The sequence below is a fragment of the Juglans microcarpa x Juglans regia genome, chromosome 2S (genome assembly GCF_004785595.1).
Source record: "Juglans microcarpa x Juglans regia isolate MS1-56 chromosome 2S, Jm3101_v1.0, whole genome shotgun sequence".
Taxonomy (NCBI): domain Eukaryota; kingdom Viridiplantae; phylum Streptophyta; class Magnoliopsida; order Fagales; family Juglandaceae; genus Juglans; species Juglans microcarpa x Juglans regia.
The window spans coordinates 12,336,873-12,353,145 of NC_054597.1; the positions used below are offsets into that span (position 1 = coordinate 12,336,873).

The 16,273-nt window shown below is 35.5% G+C and overlaps 2 protein-coding genes across 7 annotated transcripts; one reads left to right on the plus strand and one right to left on the minus strand.

Annotated features, from left to right (window-relative positions):
• Nucleotides 1–3,598: 3,598 nt before the first annotated feature.
• Nucleotides 3,599–5,675, minus strand: LOC121253362 (probable protein S-acyltransferase 6). The gene is made up of 5 exons (XM_041153386.1): nt 5,418–5,675; nt 5,065–5,235; nt 4,711–4,974; nt 3,898–4,131; nt 3,599–3,769 (listed from the first exon to the last, which is right to left on the minus strand). Exons 1-5 carry the CDS (start codon nt 5,673–5,675, stop codon nt 3,599–3,601), a joined length of 1,098 nt encoding a protein of 365 aa, XP_041009320.1.
• Nucleotides 5,676–5,922: 247 nt separating this feature from the next.
• On the plus strand, nt 5,923–14,755 carry LOC121252444 (protein RRP6-like 3). 6 transcript variants are annotated; one of them, XM_041152093.1, is made up of 12 exons: nt 5,923–6,292; nt 6,854–7,095; nt 7,172–7,270; nt 7,701–7,784; nt 8,024–8,110; nt 8,679–8,799; nt 9,399–9,583; nt 9,659–9,703; nt 10,208–10,710; nt 10,790–11,288; nt 11,741–12,408; nt 14,446–14,755. In XM_041152093.1, exons 1-12 carry the CDS (start codon nt 6,049–6,051, stop codon nt 14,660–14,662), a joined length of 2,994 nt encoding a protein of 997 aa, XP_041008027.1. In that variant the 5' UTR covers nt 5,923–6,048; the 3' UTR covers nt 14,663–14,755. The 6 variants fall into 6 exon arrangements, with proteins under 6 accessions (XP_041008027.1, XP_041008028.1, XP_041008031.1 ...); XM_041152094.1 differs by having other exon boundaries at nt 9,665–9,703; XM_041152097.1 differs by lacking the exon at nt 14,446–14,755 and adding an exon at nt 13,805–14,244 and having other exon boundaries at nt 5,924–6,292.
• The last annotated feature ends 1,518 nt before the right edge of the window (nt 14,756–16,273 follow it).

Sequence of the window (16,273 nt, forward strand, 5' to 3'; positions counted from 1 at the left end):
TTAGAAAGATTTATATTTTGTCTTGGGATAAATGTTCTTGGGAACATACTTCTTGGGTTTATCTCTAATGATTAAAAATAACAATAAATTACTACTGAAATTAAGTTGTAATCAGATAAGTCACGTTATTGGTCGGTTTGGACTGTCTGTCGGGCAGCATTAGATTTTGTTATCAATAATAAAATTAATGCATTATATTAAAATATCTAATTCTCATATATCTTGTACTTTGAGAATATATTGTGAATGCTTGCATGAGTGAGAGTATGTACTTATTTTCAAAAAAACAAAAAAGAGAGAGTGTGTACTTGAGTCCACTATATATTTTCTTCTTTTCATGCATGAAGTTCACTTTGAAAGTTGTAGCGCATCATGTGTAGCCATGGAGTTGGAGGATTCTTGATTAAGATACTAAACATCTACTTTATCATCTAAATTGTTAGAAATTCTAGATCATAGCGGAATCGTTTTTCTCGAACGTCAAATTTTAGATCGGGTGTGACGATTGTTCCATTGATTTCTTCACGAGTATTGTCGTTCGTCTGAAATCATTTTTGTCATTAGCGGAGTGTGCTATATGATAAGACTAGAGAAATATTCATATACTCCACAATTTAAATATCTAGACTAGAGAGATACATTCTGATAAAGAGATTTTTGCTTTTGTACTTTTCTTAACATGGAGAGGGGGAGCCAATTATATAACCACCTCCATAAAATCTACGACTGAACATTTAAGCCCAGACTTAAATGCTATTATGCCTAGGGGTAAAAAAAAAAATCGATGAATCGGTAAATCAAACTGAACCAAACAAAATTGGTGGGTTTGGTCTAGTTCGATACCAATTCTATTTTTCTCAAAATCGATCATGTTTCGATTTTTCTTTTTTTAACACGGGATCAAATTGAAGCAGACCGGTTCATATATATATTTTAATTTTTTATATTGTATAAAATATTTTTTATATGATTTTTTGTATTATGTATAATTTTTATATATAATTATATATAAAATAATTTTTTATTATATGATAAATTACTAATTAATATAATATTAATTTTAAAATCTTATATAAATAATTATATATTATCACTACAGTCTATTGTGTTAGTAGATATACTAATAATATATCAGTATATATTATAATATACTATAATATATCACTATATTATATACTATAATATATAACTATAGTCTATAATACAATTATAATATATATTATATATATTACAATATATTATCACTATATTATTATATAATATAATATATATACTATATAATATATTGAAAAAATCAGATTGAAGTGGATCGGAATCGTTAAAATCGAAAGTACCGGTTTAGGGGTGCAACCAGTGCGATATTGGTTCTTCAAATCTCAAAACTGATATATACTGGTTCGGTTCTAAAATATATCTAAAACTAGACTGAACCAAGCCGGTTACATCCCTAATTATGCCACTTTTATTGTCAATAGCTTAATGGCTCTCGTCAATAGTTAACTTTCTTAACATAGAATGTTTACATGGAATTTGAGTCTAAAGTAGGTGCGATGACTATGTTTTTATGACCGATTGTAATTCCAAAACTTAAAAAAAGAACATTAAATCTTGTGTAATTGGCAAAGATGGAAGTTCAACCTAAAGGAAGATTTTAGGATTGATAGATAGAGGATCTAATAAATGGGAATTTTAGTTCGAATAACAATGATTGAGAACCGTAAAGCAGCAGCAATAGCAATCCATGAGTTGCAAAGCACAATCGACACAAAGGGACAGCAATTGCCACTTGTTGACATCATATCTTATACTACAACAACTCTTGAAAACAATAAGCAAACAACATCACTTGACTTCGATACAACAACTCATTTTTCATAGCATTGAGTTAATTATGACAAAGAAAAATGCTAAATGTACTTAAGAAAAATTTACTTCTCCACGTGTCAGTTATTAATATGCTGAAAATTATGAAATTTAAAATTCAAAAAAAAAAACTAACAAAATGAATCTTGTAAAACAAAATGCAAGTAATTCGACTCGTTGATATTCCAAAAATAGTATTTCTCAACGCATCCTATTTTATTTCAAAGAATATTTGAGGTAAAGAAAAAGGTGGAAGAAGCTAAAAAGAGGAGGAATTGCTTGCAATAGGAGTGGCTGTTGCTTTACAACCCCACTTGCTAGTCTGGCTAAGCAACCCAAAGCTGCCATTGCACGAGACATCTGATGGTTGGTGTTGGTGCTATGTCTAAATATATGTATTTACACACACACATGACACATGCATAATGAAAAGGGGGAGGTTTCTAAAGGAGCAAAAAGGGCAATCAAGGTCTAAAAGCTATAGACATCAAAAGAAGGGAATTTAAGAATGGGCCAATTTACCATTTTTGGTGCTACTCTGCAAACTTTATGAAGCATTGGTCTAATTTAGCAGAAGGGGCTTGCTTATCATAAGAGAATGATTACCAATTTCTTTAATCAAATTGTATATAATTTGGGAGGAAAAGTATGATTCTTCTAGGAATAGTCTAGATCTACATGCACATCCATTAGCTAACATGGGAAGAGTAAAGATGGGTGGTCTCCTAGAATGCACTGAAAAGTACTCGGCACCTTTCCTAGTTGTCTTAAATCTTAAGGAATTTCATATTCTTAAAATGTGTCTTGTATACTATATCTTTGATAAATTATAAAAATCTTTGAAATTTTGATTTCTTCTTTCTGGAAGAAGAAATTTTAAGAAATTTCAATTTTTTTTTTAAATCTTAAGAAATTTTTGATTTCTTAAAATTGATATACAAGCTGCTTATTTGATCAAATAAGGAATGCTATATATCAATTATTCACTCTCACATCCCACATATATAATTTTTTTCATAGTGTAGAGGTATTTTTCATAGGGTGTGGGGTAGAGGATGAATAATGACTGATGAAAAGAATTTTTTTTTGATCAAATTGAATGATTTAATACAAAAAAGATAGACAGAACATTATAAATACTTATGTGAGGTTTATATTACTTGAAAATAGAATATGAACGGTACTAATGCTGTAGAGCCACATAATTTGACTATCTCTCTTTACAACCCGTTTGGATAGTGAAAGTGTTTTATTTCATCTCATTATTATAATTTTTTTAAATTCTCACATAAAATATAATAAAAAATTTAATTTTTTTCAAGTCCCAAAACAATAATAATATTAAAAAACAATATTCTAACAATATTTTATTCAACTTTCAACTTTTATCTCAACTTATCTTATCTCGACTCACTATACAAATGGCACCTTAAACAATCTTATTCAGTCATACAATTAGAAATTATTTCTATCTGTAATTTCAGCATTCATCCCATTCTAATGAAGTAGGCCTTACGACACATTTCAAAGCCTTCTTAAATGTGGGCAATATCCATACATCGTTTGCATCTTTGATAGCCATTTCCATCCAAGCATCTCTTAATCAACTTCATCCAAATTTTATTTCAGACTTCTGTGTGTTGTTTTTGGAACAAATAAACTAGTGTTAATTGATCTACAGACATCTAGACAATGGTGGGTCAAAGCCAATATAAGACCAATACAAAGAGTTATCTCAGAGTTCTGTTTCTGCTGCTGAAAACGATCTTGATGAGATTTCAGCACGGAAATCGACTCTGGAAGGTGGCATTGGCACAAACAGAACCTCCATAAAGTTATGCAGAATTCCTTTATCATATGGATTTCTAGAACGCACATAGCGCTGCCGAAAATTCTCATAAGCTGTCTGTGTAACACAAAAAAGGAAAAAACCAAATGAAAAGGCAGAGGGAGCACTTGCAGAAAACCATGAAATAATGCATGATGTTCTTGATCATTTTCATTGAAAGTATATTTGGCTTAAACCGAACAAACCTGGTTTATGGCAGTTAGGTAGACATGGAACAGAGCAAGTCCACCAAGGAATCCAATGGCAGCAAAACTAAACGACACCAAAGCCAATGTTTCGGGGCAATTCCTTAGCATCCCAATAAACCCAGTTCCATTTTTCAATACTCTTTGATGGATTTTCCAGCATGAAAACGCAAATAGATAAGCAAATAAGACCATGGCCGATGCCACAAATGTCAGGTAAAATCGATAGTTCCTCTGCAAAAATGCAACACCAAATTTGGCTGTAAATTTGACATGCAAACTGCAAAGCATTTCATGCATAATGTGCGAAGAAACGTTGTGGATAATGTACCACTGAGGTTTGGTAGTCCGTTCGTTTTAGTAATATTTTCTGTGCTATTACATGATTACTGTTGGAGTTGCTATTACTATAGTTGTGCCAACAGATTGAAATTTATGAATCCATTTGCAATACAAGCGCTTATTTAGATTTGGGCATGGAATATAGATTCGGGTCCAATTTGATAGACCCATTGTCCATTTATTTGTTCTGTATTGCTTCTGTAATGGAGTTTTTGGTGGGTCCCGCACTCACTGTTTATGGACTGTGTGTTAAAAAATTTAATAATGTTAGATACAATTATAAGTTATACAAGTATTGTGTACTCTTTTTTAAAAAGAGTGAGTTCTACTATTAAAAAATAAATTTTTTTAAATGGATCTCATATTTACCCACTTTTTTAAAAAAAATACGTAATCTAACTGCAAATATCATTTCTTTCATAAATTAATGAAATCTTGTTTTAAAATGAAGCATTTTGGCAGTCACCTTACCAGTGCAATACATTGACCAATCCATGGACAATGGTGATCAAATTTCTCGACACAGTTATCGCATATAGCACAGTGGCAACTTCTGGGTGGACGATAAATCTTGCAAATCCGACAGTATTTTAGTTTCATTTCCACCCCATTAACTGTTACCCTTCTCCTCCTTGTGCCAGTACTAGTGCCAACATCTGCAATAGTTTCCTGACCATCATTTCTTGGAATCATCCCCGGATCAACTGCACTAACCAAAATCAAGTTGACAAGAACCTGCAATATTCCAAACAGTATGAACAGAAAAAGTGACCATGAAATTAAATTTAAAGAAAAAAAAGGGTTAATCTAGAGAGTTAGACTTACAATTATGGTCAAAATCACAGAGATGCTGATTATGAGGCTAGAAGAATGACTTGGCAGATCCTCCCCAACATAAATGGCAAAAATCCAACTTGAAAGAATGATAGAAACACTTGTCAACATCAACCCTCTTGGATCCGGGCCACATATGAGCCTCCCATGGAAGAAAAAGACCTGCACACATATGGAAGTGAGTGAGTGATGAACAACTTCAGTGAAAACTACTGCAAAATTGTAATTCTAGAATATGAACAGAAAACAATGTCCATGGCTTTTTTATTTTTATTTTTTTATTGCTTTAAAAGAGCATTCAAATTGAAGTGCTGCCAAATGGTATATATGGATTAGAAAAGCACATTTTTTCCTGGCCAAACATGATAGGCTCTAGTTCTTTCCAGGTTGCCACCAAGAAAATGTTTAACCCACTCAATCTCCATAACCCTTTTGAAGAACTCAAACATCTTGTGCTTCACAGTGACCAAAATGTTCCCACTCTTTGCAGTGATCCCATTCTCCTTTTCAACCCCAACATTTTCTCTCTCAAACCCTTCTTCCAATGGCTCAGAAAGAGCAACATTTTCCATCACTTCTATATCCTTCTCAATTTCTTCCATTTTTTTCCCCTTTTGGGGGCTCTTTTCTCGCAGCATACTCTCTCAGAGATATAGTGCAAGTGCAAGAAATTTGGATTGTATCCGACTTTTGGATAACTGAAAAACGGTTATTCTGGGTTCAAATTTGACGAGTCCGACACCATAGGCTAGGCCCAAACTCAACCCGCCCCTAATTTGGGCCTCGGCACGTATGAAGAGGACCCAGACACGTGTAAGGTTTCATACATGCCACGTAAGCCCCATTCCTCTTACGCGGGGTCGTGTTAGAAAAACCCGCCGCCGAGCGATACTACAGTCTACTGCCATGCCAAGGCCGAAGCTATTGAATTTTGATCGGAAAACAGAGAGGAACGGATAAAAAAGATTTAGATAAATGGAAGAGAGGTTGAAGTCTATCAGATTCATCGCAATCACTATCGGTGGCTTTGCGGCGGCACTCTCAATCTTCTTCGCCGCTGCTCAGTACCGGAGACGCCGGAAGAATCACCACAAATGCTCCCCGAAGTCGTGTTATTTACAAGCTGACCAGACCAAGCCGCAGCACGCATTTAAGCGAGTCTTGGCGGATAATTCCTACTCTCCGTTCAAGCATTTGAAGCTCGATGCGTCTCATCACGGTACCCTTTTTTTTTCGGTTTTCCCGTAACTGTGTTTGGGTCAGTGAGAAATTGTTGACTTTTTTGAGTTCGCACTTCGATCGGAGGAAATTACAACTGATATACTGTACTGTACTACACTATGATCGATGGAAATATAAGGTTTTGTTTTGTTGTAGAGAGAATAGAGGGAAACTTTTTTCAACTTTTTTCAACTTTTTGCCTTTTCTGTTGTTTCCTTGCGTGTTTTCTATGGTTCCACTTTCAGCGAGAAGTATTAATCCAGGACTTGTGAAATAGTTTTTATTCATTCAGGAGAGAGAGTTATGAAGATATATACTCTTTCTTCAGCTTTAGTTACAATAACATTCAGCTGGATTTAGTTAGTCATGAAGCAGTGAATCGCAGCTCAACTCAATGAAAAGCTTGAATTTTTTTCCATTTTTAAAATTTTTCGTTTGGTTTTGAGCAATCAAGGGAGCTAAAATCTTATCGAAAGGAAATTGATCACTTATAAATATAATGTATGGCTTGTTGTCATTTTATAGAGGTAGCTAATATTGGAGCTATTATTGTTGGCAGATAATGCTTCTAATTCTCATCCGTATCAGGCAGAGATTTTTGAATTGGTGGAGAATCCTCGACTTGAGTTCAGCTTCATTGATGGAATAGTGGACTCAGAAATGAGCGAGGAATATACATGGGTTGAGACCGTGTCACAATTGAAGGAGCTCCTCGATGTTTTGATCAAAGAGAGGGTTTTTGCTGTGGATACCGAGCAGCATAGTTTACGATCCTTTCTAGGATTTACAGCTCTAATACAGGTACACCGAATTATTTTCTTGTTACAGCAATTCCGGTTTTCAGTTACTCAATGTCTATTGGTTGAGATTTGAACAGATCTCTACTCGCAAGGAGGATTATTTGGTGGACACGATTGCTCTGCACGATTCAATGGGTGTTCTTCGCCCAGTTTTTGCCGAGCCTAGTATTTGTAAGGTGTTTAAATTATGAATTTTTACAAGGTCATTTAAATCATATGATTATGAACACTGTACTGTTGTTTGTGATTGGATGTGAGGATTTAAAATTAAGACATTTGAGTTGGCATGTTTACTATAATTGTTTATATGAATCTCATTAGTATGTTGTGGTTTTGAGCTATGAGAGAAAAAATGAGAGTTTTATGACTTCAGACCACTTATGGAATTAATTATTAGCAAGCTTAAATCAGTGAAACTAATTAATGGAGAGAAAATTGTACTTTTATATTTGATTTCATCCTTTTAGACTAAAATTGGAAATCTAAATCCTCCACTCCATCATTCAAATGCACCATAGAAGCTTTTATATATATTTTTCTTGATAGTGGTTGCTGGAAAGTATCATGCTTTTTAGTCATGTTGATATTGGGAAGTTTTTTGTGTAGGTCTTTCATGGGGCCGATAATGATGTTCTCTGGTTGCAAAGAGACTTTCATATATATATTGTTAATTTATTTGATACTGCAAAGGTGAGTGTTCCCAGGATTCTGATTTTATTGAGGCCCTTCACTAGATACTTTTACCTTATAATCATTATGGTTGACTGACTGGTTGGTTGAAATATCATGGAAGAGGGAGGGAGAGAGAGAGAGAGAGTGAGAGAGAGAGAGAGCGAGAGAGAGAGAGAGAGAGAGAGAGAGATGATGCATACGTAAATTGGCTGGCCATTTTTCTTTTCTCACTCTGTGTCATTGTTATTACACTGCAGGCATGTGATCTTCTTTCAAAGCCGCAGAAATCGCTGGCATACTTACTTGAAACATACTGTGGTGTAACCACAAACAAATTGTTACAGGTTTGGCTTTCAGACTATCTAACAGCCATGGACTTCGCTTCATAGCATGAAGCTTACCGGTCATTATATAACATTGTATAAAGAGAACTAACTAGACTTCTAAAAGAAGAGCATCTTGGGACCTATTGTGGCCTATATTAGCAAACTTGACGTATTTTCCAGGTTTAAAATCCTTTACGTGAGGTTCTTTAGGCCTCGTTTGGTTACATAGTTCAGATGAGATGAGATGATTTGTTGAAAGTTAAATAAAATATTGTTATAATATAAATTTATAATATTATTTTTGTTTGGGATTTGAAAAAGTTGAATTGTTTATTATATTTTGTGTAGGAGTTTGAGAAAGTTGTAGTGATTATATGAGATGAGATGAGATGGTTTGGTTTGGTATAACCAAACCAGCAGTTTGTCAATGAATGGCCTGTGGTACTAACCAATATCTTTTACGTTTGATGTTGATAAGCTGTAGATGATTGATGTTGATATCTTCTGGTCTTGAGTTGTAATGTTTCTTGTGAGTAGACAAAATCTTGCTACTTAGTACTTACTTGATTTCATGTTGAAATTGTAGCGTGAAGACTGGAGACAGCGACCCCTGTCGAAAGAAATGGTGCAATATGCTCGAATAGATGCACACTATCTATTATATATTGCGAATTGTTTAATAACTGAGCTCAAACAACAGGGGACTGGTAGGCCTTCTATCTTCAGCTCATGTTTCATATCTGATATTTGTTGTTGAATTCCTTTGTGTTGGAATGGAGGAAAACTTAAGCTTTTGCAAATAAGTTTTAGGGGCCATCAAATTGGGGGGAATTTCCCTTAAATTACCCAAGATGCACTTGCTGGAAACTCCTTGCCTAAGGCCTGTGCACCCCCAGGACATCCGATGCCCATAAAATAAAATGGAAAAAAATAAACAATTATACAATTGAGATTTTTGTAATAAGTTCAAGTGCTAAAATATGGAAGTATTAACGGTAATGAAGATTCTTTTGTTTTTTTCTTTTTTCGTGTTTTGGAGGTATGGGATGAGGGATCCCTACTTGGGAGTTCACACCTCTGAGATGATAGAAAGTTTTGACATAAGATAACTGCCACTAATTGGTATGCTTAGAATGAAAGATTTTAAATTCTTTAATGTGGTATCAGCAAAGCAAAAAAAAAAAAAAAAATTAATGTAGTTTTTAGGTCAAATCCCTGCTTAGCCATGTATTTTTGCTCATAATGTTGAAAACCTGTATTTACTAGTACACACAGTATTGGAATTCTAAGTATATTAATGTATCAGAAATCTCTTGTCCCGATGACAAATTCGATTTTGTTCTCGAGGCCAGTAGGCGTTCAAACATGACTTGTTTGCAACTTTACGCAAAAGAAGTTGAAACTTTTCCTGGAGAATCGGCCGCATCATCATTAACTTCTCGTCATTTGAATGGTCAAGGAGCTGTTTCATCAGTTTATTTTAAAACCGAGGTTTGCTGCTGTTTTATTTCATTGTCACTTTTAAACTCTGCATAATGTAAAGTTGTGATGGATTTTTTCTGTCAGTTTCAGGATCTCGTGATGCGATTGTGTGCATGGAGAGATTTAATGGTTAGTAAGAGGTCTTTCAAAAATTTAGTTGCCAGCTTGAGAAGCTTTATTATGACAAGCAATTCAGAAAAAGTAACCGTTTACTTGCTAAATGGAAGTATCTGGTGAAATATATTTGTAAAATGACGAATCAAGGGTGCCTCTTCCTTTGACATCTCTCCTCATGTTACTTTCTTCATCTGTTTTCCCTTTTTCCTACACTGGCAAGAAGAATATCTTGTTTTCTGCAATTGGTTAGACCTATTTAATGATAAAAAAATGAAAATCCAAAAAGTGATTTGTCCAATATCAGAAATTTATTTTTGTTTCTTTCCTCACTTTGACATTTTCTGTACTGAGACATTGGTAGAGTATTTTAGTCTGATGATCTAATTTTATCCTGCAAACTCCCTCGTGTCTCCTTTATCAGATAGTGCCACTCATCTTGTCTTCTTAAGTCAGAGGAAAAACAGGAAATGGCATTGTAGGTAGTCAATCTTACCTGTGACATTTACATCTTTTCAGGCTCGTGTGCATGATGAGAGCCTAAGATATGTATTATCGGATCAGGCTATTGTTGCTCTTGCAGACAGACCTCCAATGACTCTGGCAGAAATATGTAGAACAATAACTCAAGCTGATTTGAATGTGGATTTGAGTTTCAACTCTCTCCTTCCATCTCCATCCTCTGTTGTTTGCAGTCATTTGGATGATGTCCATACCCTGCTCCAGGACAACATCAGCAACCTTAACGATATTTTCCCAATGATTCTCCAAAAGTGCCTTGGTTCATGTGGGACTTGTCCACTTTCTATTTTAAATTATGCTCTACTGGTTAACTGTAATCTAAAAGTGTCTTTAGTACCCAAACAAAACATGGTAAAAAGTTCAAAGCAAGTTGCTCGGAAGACTTCTCGAGAGCTGTTTGTTCAAAAGTTCTCCTGCAAAACTCCGGTTTATCATAATTGCAAAATCTTTGCAAATGATGGACGGTTACTTTGTTACTGTGACCGCAGGAAGCTTGAATGGTTGGTGAACCTTTCTTTTGTCTTTTTGTTACATTATGTACATAATGCATTTGACATGATTGATGTTATATCATAACAGGTATCTCCATAGAGAGTTAGCTAAACTTGTTGATGACAATCCACCTGCCATTATGCTTCTTTTTGAACCCAAAGGTCGTCCAGAAGATGAAGATAATGATTTTTATATCCAAAGTAAGAAAAATATATGTGTTTGCTGTGGCGAAGGAAATCACTACTTGCGCTACAGAATAATTCCTTCGTGCTACAGAATACACTTTCCCGAGCATTTGAAAAGCCACCGTTCTCATGATATTGTCCTGCTCTGTGTGGACTGCCATGAAGTTGCCCATGCTGCTGCTGAGAAGTATAAAAAACAGATTGCTGCAGAATTTGGAATTCCCCTATTTGTTAGTAAAGTGGTTGATTCAAAGGAAATCCAAGTTATTTCCGGATCATCTGAGTCAGCAACAAACGATGAGGAGGTGGGAGTACCCCCTTTACAATTGAGAACAGCTGCTATGGCACTTTTGCGCCATGGACCAAGAATGCCATCCAAGCGCCACGAAGAACTGATGCAGGTATTACAGCACTTTTTCAGCATTGACTTTTACCAACTTTATCGCATACGGGATATATATATTGAATCTTTACTGAAAATAACTTTTTTTCATTTTTATTTTTTTATTTGCACCGGGTGTCCAAATTACAGGGAACTTCACGGGGCGGTTATTAACTTAATTTTTCAGGGTGTCTACAATGTGTAGATCTCTAGTTAAATAGTATCAGATGAATTACAAAGGAGCTGAAAAACAATTTTTATTCATTATGGTTGCAAATCTCATTGTAATTAACTGACTTCATTGTGATTTAATTTCATGGTGAAAAACTACGATTTTTTAATAAGGATGTGTTTACAGGTCCTTTTGTTCATTTTCGCTGCTGACTGTTAAGCAATAAAGTTGATGAAAAAATGACTTTTAATAATTTTTGTAGTTTTTTCTCCATATTATGTTATTGTTTGCTGTTGTAGATTGTCATGCGTTATTATGGAGGAAGAGAGATAACTGGGGCAGACTTGGAAGCAGCTTTGCTAGTTGGCATGAGTCCCCACGAAAGAAGGCGGCTTAAAAAGAAGAAAGGGATATCTTTTAAGCATTCTGCTGGGAGCATCCTTCCAAATGTGCAGAATAATGTGAACAGTATGGAGACATCTTCCATTGTGGATGCATCAGAAGTTGGTATTCTAAATAGTTCTGACAGCACTAAAGCAGAAGCATGCAATGGACAACAAGAATTCAGAAAAGCAGATGATGATGTAGGTGACTCCACTATTGGTGCTGACTCAGGTGTTGATGAAGTCAATTATACTTTTAAAGATAGCGTAAAGTCTGACACACATGGAGCATCTGATAGAAAAGGTGACTGCATTGGAAATTCTGATGACAATTATGAGAGTAGGGGCCCATCAAACGGAACCGTTGAGTTGAATCATAAGAAATATGATGGAACTGCCCAATCTAAGCATAATTCCAAATTATCATTGTTAGGACATGGGCCGCATGGGAAACAAGTTGTAAATCATCTGCTAAAGGAATATGGTGAGGATGGTGTCTGTCAATTCTGTCAAAGGTGGAGACAAGTATTTGTCGAGGCTCTTCAACCTCGTTTCTTGCCTGCTGGCTGGGATGTAATGCACAGGTATGCTGAAAAACACTCATGATTGTGTTTCATTTTTCCATGCGTAGCAAATAACCACACATTAACTAGGATGAATAATAATGATATGATCTACATTGGCCCAAGGTAAAACTATCCATAAAAGGTTTCAATCGCCCCCTCTATTTGTTTTTTATTGGCACCGGGTGTTCGAGAACAAAGTCCCGACTAATTTCGGCAGTGCAGTGGCCCTCGGTAAAGAGTTTTCCGCAAGTGCACCTCGGGTAATTCATTAGCAAGTTCCCCCAATTCAATGGCCCCTAAAAATTATTTGCTCCCAAAAGGATTCGAAACTTAGACTTGGAGGGAGCATGAGTATACCACCAAGACCAAGGTTTCACAATTCGTCCCCTCTAGTTGTGAGGTTATAAACCCCTCTTATCAGGGATTATGTACTGCATTCACCACCATTATGGCCCCTACTGCCTCACCATCTACCATAATTGGTACCACTGTACTCATACGATGGTTTCATCTTTAAGATCAGCATTACTGTCACCTCATCACCTCTTCCCTTGCTATTTCATGACCAGGCCACACTAGGTAGTCCAATCATGCGGAAGAATAATGTCTTTATATGAAGAATTGGAGACCCGCAACACAAAGTTTAAGTCAGTTTAGGAAGTTGCATATTAATAACTGTATTGTGTGTATCAAAATCAAGAATATGTCTCATCCAATTGAATTGGCACAAATGTTTGTGCACTTACACAAGGATGGAACTAGGGGGCCTGTAGGGGCAATCCCCTTCCCCCTGGGGGTTTTGAATCTTTAAATTAAATTATCATCAAAATAAAAAGTCATATAAATGTTGAATTGCAAAAAAATCCAGCCTGTCTATTTTTATAAACTATGAACAAAAAATTGTAAAGAGAATCGAAATAATAATTTCATATGAAAAGATCAAATATTTTCATTGAAAAAAGCAGGCCACTGACCCTACTATTTCATTTTTGAACTTGAAATGGCGTAATGGATTGTACACCCGAACCTCAATTGGCTCCCTTGGAGATAAGAAGTCTTGGTTCTGTCCTTGTGTTCACACACCCACAAATGCACACACCGTATGGATCTAGTAACTGTTGACTATCATGATGTTTTGAAATGCCATATTGAGTTTAAAAGAGGAGTTTTTTAGGATTAGATTAATTTAGTAGACAAGAAGGTATTATATACTAAACTAATTTACTTATCAAAATACTTAACTAATTATGTGAAAGTTACTTGAGAGTACTAAATTTGAATGACCTTGACAGTTGGCATATGACTCTTAACACTTTAAAAAATGCAGACAACTTCAGTTTGTATTTTGTGAGCTTGAGAGGAATAGGTTTAAATTATGTTTAGAAAACTGAGTTTTTTTCCTATTTGTTTCAAGGATTTGATCATGGGCAATGTTTCTGGCAGTGGTAGGCGTGAATTTGGTGAATTTAGTGTATACAATCCTGCCAACAAAGCTTTGGACTTGGTTAAGAGTTAGTCTGTACATTTTGTGATGCTGGGATGATGTCTTCCATGAGGTTGCTGCGATCATTGGACTTCTAACGCTGGTGTTGAATGACATTATTTCTGTTTCAGTGCTTTATGATCCTTTTTCTGAGTTTCCAGTTCGAGTTAGGGGTGAGTAAGAATTTCCTTGTTAAATCTCTATGTTCTATTTCTTGTTTTTTCACATGATGAAGAAAGAAAGATTTTTTCGATCCTTGTTTCGGCTTGGTGGCTCTTTTAGCTTAGATAAAATTGCTTTTTTGGAAGAGTGGCTGGCAGCAGCCCACATTCGAACACAATGTATTTCAGTCGGATGTCTGAGATTCTGAATTATGAAACGCAGTGGTGGCCATTGATTTAGAAATTTTTTTGATCGGTAAACAAGATTTTATTGATAAAGAGAATAGGCAAAAACCCAAGTATACGGCATATATATATATATAAGTGCAACGTTTATGTGTGCTTAGTTTAGAGATACAAGGAATTCATGAAATGACAAGCCATCAAAATCAAGAAAAACTCTATTTGCAGTCTCTCAGCTGCAGTCAGCGCACACCAAACCGATGTGGATGCCTGCATCGTTTTAATGAAACGGTGCGGATTGGAGTTGGTGGAAGACAAAACAGAGCTCAACTTTTGGGAGGAAAAAGAGAAAAAACAAAAACTCAGGCGGGAATCGAAAAGCTCAGTTTCATTTTCTTACATTTTTCGGGAGTACTCTTTTGTTTGGAAAACAGAGAGGCCATGATCATCACTTGTATGGATTCTCTATAACGCTGTAGCAAAAGGCAACATCATGGCTTTCAAAGATCAAGTCAATGCCAAAGATGAAACTCCATTACATGTCGCATCAAGGTATGGGAATGTTGTTCTGATCGAACATGGGAGATATCCACATCCTCAAGATCTTGAAAGTGGGGCTGAAGTTGTCAGGGAGATGCTTAGGATGGTGAACAAAGAGAAAGACACAGCCTTACATGAGGCTGTACGTTATAATCACCTTGAAGTGATAAAACTTTTAATCAAGGAAGGCCATCAACAAAATTCTTCATGAAAAATCCAGCTGAACATTTTTTTCTTTTGTTGCCCGAAACTCCACAGTTATCATTAAGAAAATGAACAAGATTTTGGTTTGCAAGAACTGTCGGATGTGAAAACCCCCAAGGCCTAGTAACCGGATCTTAGAGACGAAAATAAGGGAGGAGAAGAGCTGATTTTGTTGGGCGGAGAAGAAGTTGGGTTCACCCGCTATCGAACGATTTTCCTTTCTTCTTTGTGAGATATTCACCAGATTGTAACTGTAAGTGCTTTCTTCTGGCTTCTTTTCTACTTGTTTTTTTGTAATGTTTGAAGTGGGATCCAGTCACATGAGGTTTAGTGCGTGCCGACTGTAGGGAGACGACTGTACATAACATAACTTTAAAATCAATTACAATCGACCAATGGAGTAAAGTATTGAAATATAGACTTTTAAGCTCTTCCATTGGCCTTGCTTGATCTTCAAAACTTCTTTCGTTCCTCCCTCCAAATACACCACCATAAAACATATTGGAACCATATTCCAAATAGAGGCAATCTGAGAGTTATCTTCAACTCCCGCCAACAACCAAGTGGAGTAATCTAGGTTATAGAACTCTGAAAAAGTCACAACTTCTCAATTTTGAGCGTCTTTAAGGAATGTCATTCAATTGTGGAGTGCCATTAGAGAGAATGAAGAGGTCCATAATTGAGACTTCTTTCATGCTTGCTATGCCATAAACTTGTGGAAAAGTTTCCTTGACCGCTATATCGCCATATCATAAATCATGCCAAAATTTAATGGTAGTCTTTACATTTTCTCTTTTAGTTGGAGACTTTAGGTGGCCCCTAGCCGTAAGTGAGATACAGCTTTAGAAAAATTAGAAATATAAGCTTGTATCTTGATCGCAAAATATACAACTTTTTATTTTTGAAACTTGAATTAAACATAAATTCGAGTACTTATTCATCTTTTGGATACCCGTAAAACTATTAAAGATTATTAAACTGACTAAATTTAGTCTTCTTCTTTCTTCACCTTTTGAGTTCGTCCTCTGTCCACTTTACACTCAGTTGCTTAATAGTTATAGAAATATACTTTTAAGAATTTGTAAGTTGTTATCCTGCCTAGCAAGCAAATACTTATTTATGCAGAATTACTATATTCTAATTGTACTTCACTTCACTTGAGCGCTCATTTCTCCGCTTTAACAAGTTTGTAGTACCATGTATCCTTAAATAGACTTATTGTTTAACGGCTATTGTATTTGTTAACATCGTATTTCGTACGCTTTTGAGTCAAGTTCCAGCAACTTAGGTCTTCAAAGCTGGGCCTTCGAAA

Bases quoted from the DNA above. Each gene is read 5' to 3' on its own strand.
- LOC121253362 (XM_041153386.1), bottom strand. From the start codon at position 5,675: ATGGAAGAAATTGAGAAGGATATAGAAGTGATGGAAAATGTTGCTCTT. The intron at 5,236-5,417 runs GTGCTTTTCTAA...ATATGTGTGCAG, and splicing joins ATGTTTGGCCAGGAAAAAAT to GTCTTTTTCTTCCATGGGAG. The intron at 4,975-5,064 runs GTAAGTCTAACT...GGAATATTGCAG, and splicing joins CTGTGATTTTGACCATAATT to GTTCTTGTCAACTTGATTTT.
- LOC121252444 (XM_041152093.1), top strand. From the start codon at position 6,049: ATGGAAGAGAGGTTGAAGTCTATCAGATTCATCGCAATCACTATCGGT. The intron at 8,111-8,678 runs GTTTGGCTTTCA...TTGAAATTGTAG, and splicing joins CCACAAACAAATTGTTACAG to CGTGAAGACTGGAGACAGCG. The intron at 12,409-14,445 runs GTATGCTGAAAA...CTCTATTTGCAG, and splicing joins GGCTGGGATGTAATGCACAG to TCTCTCAGCTGCAGTCAGCG.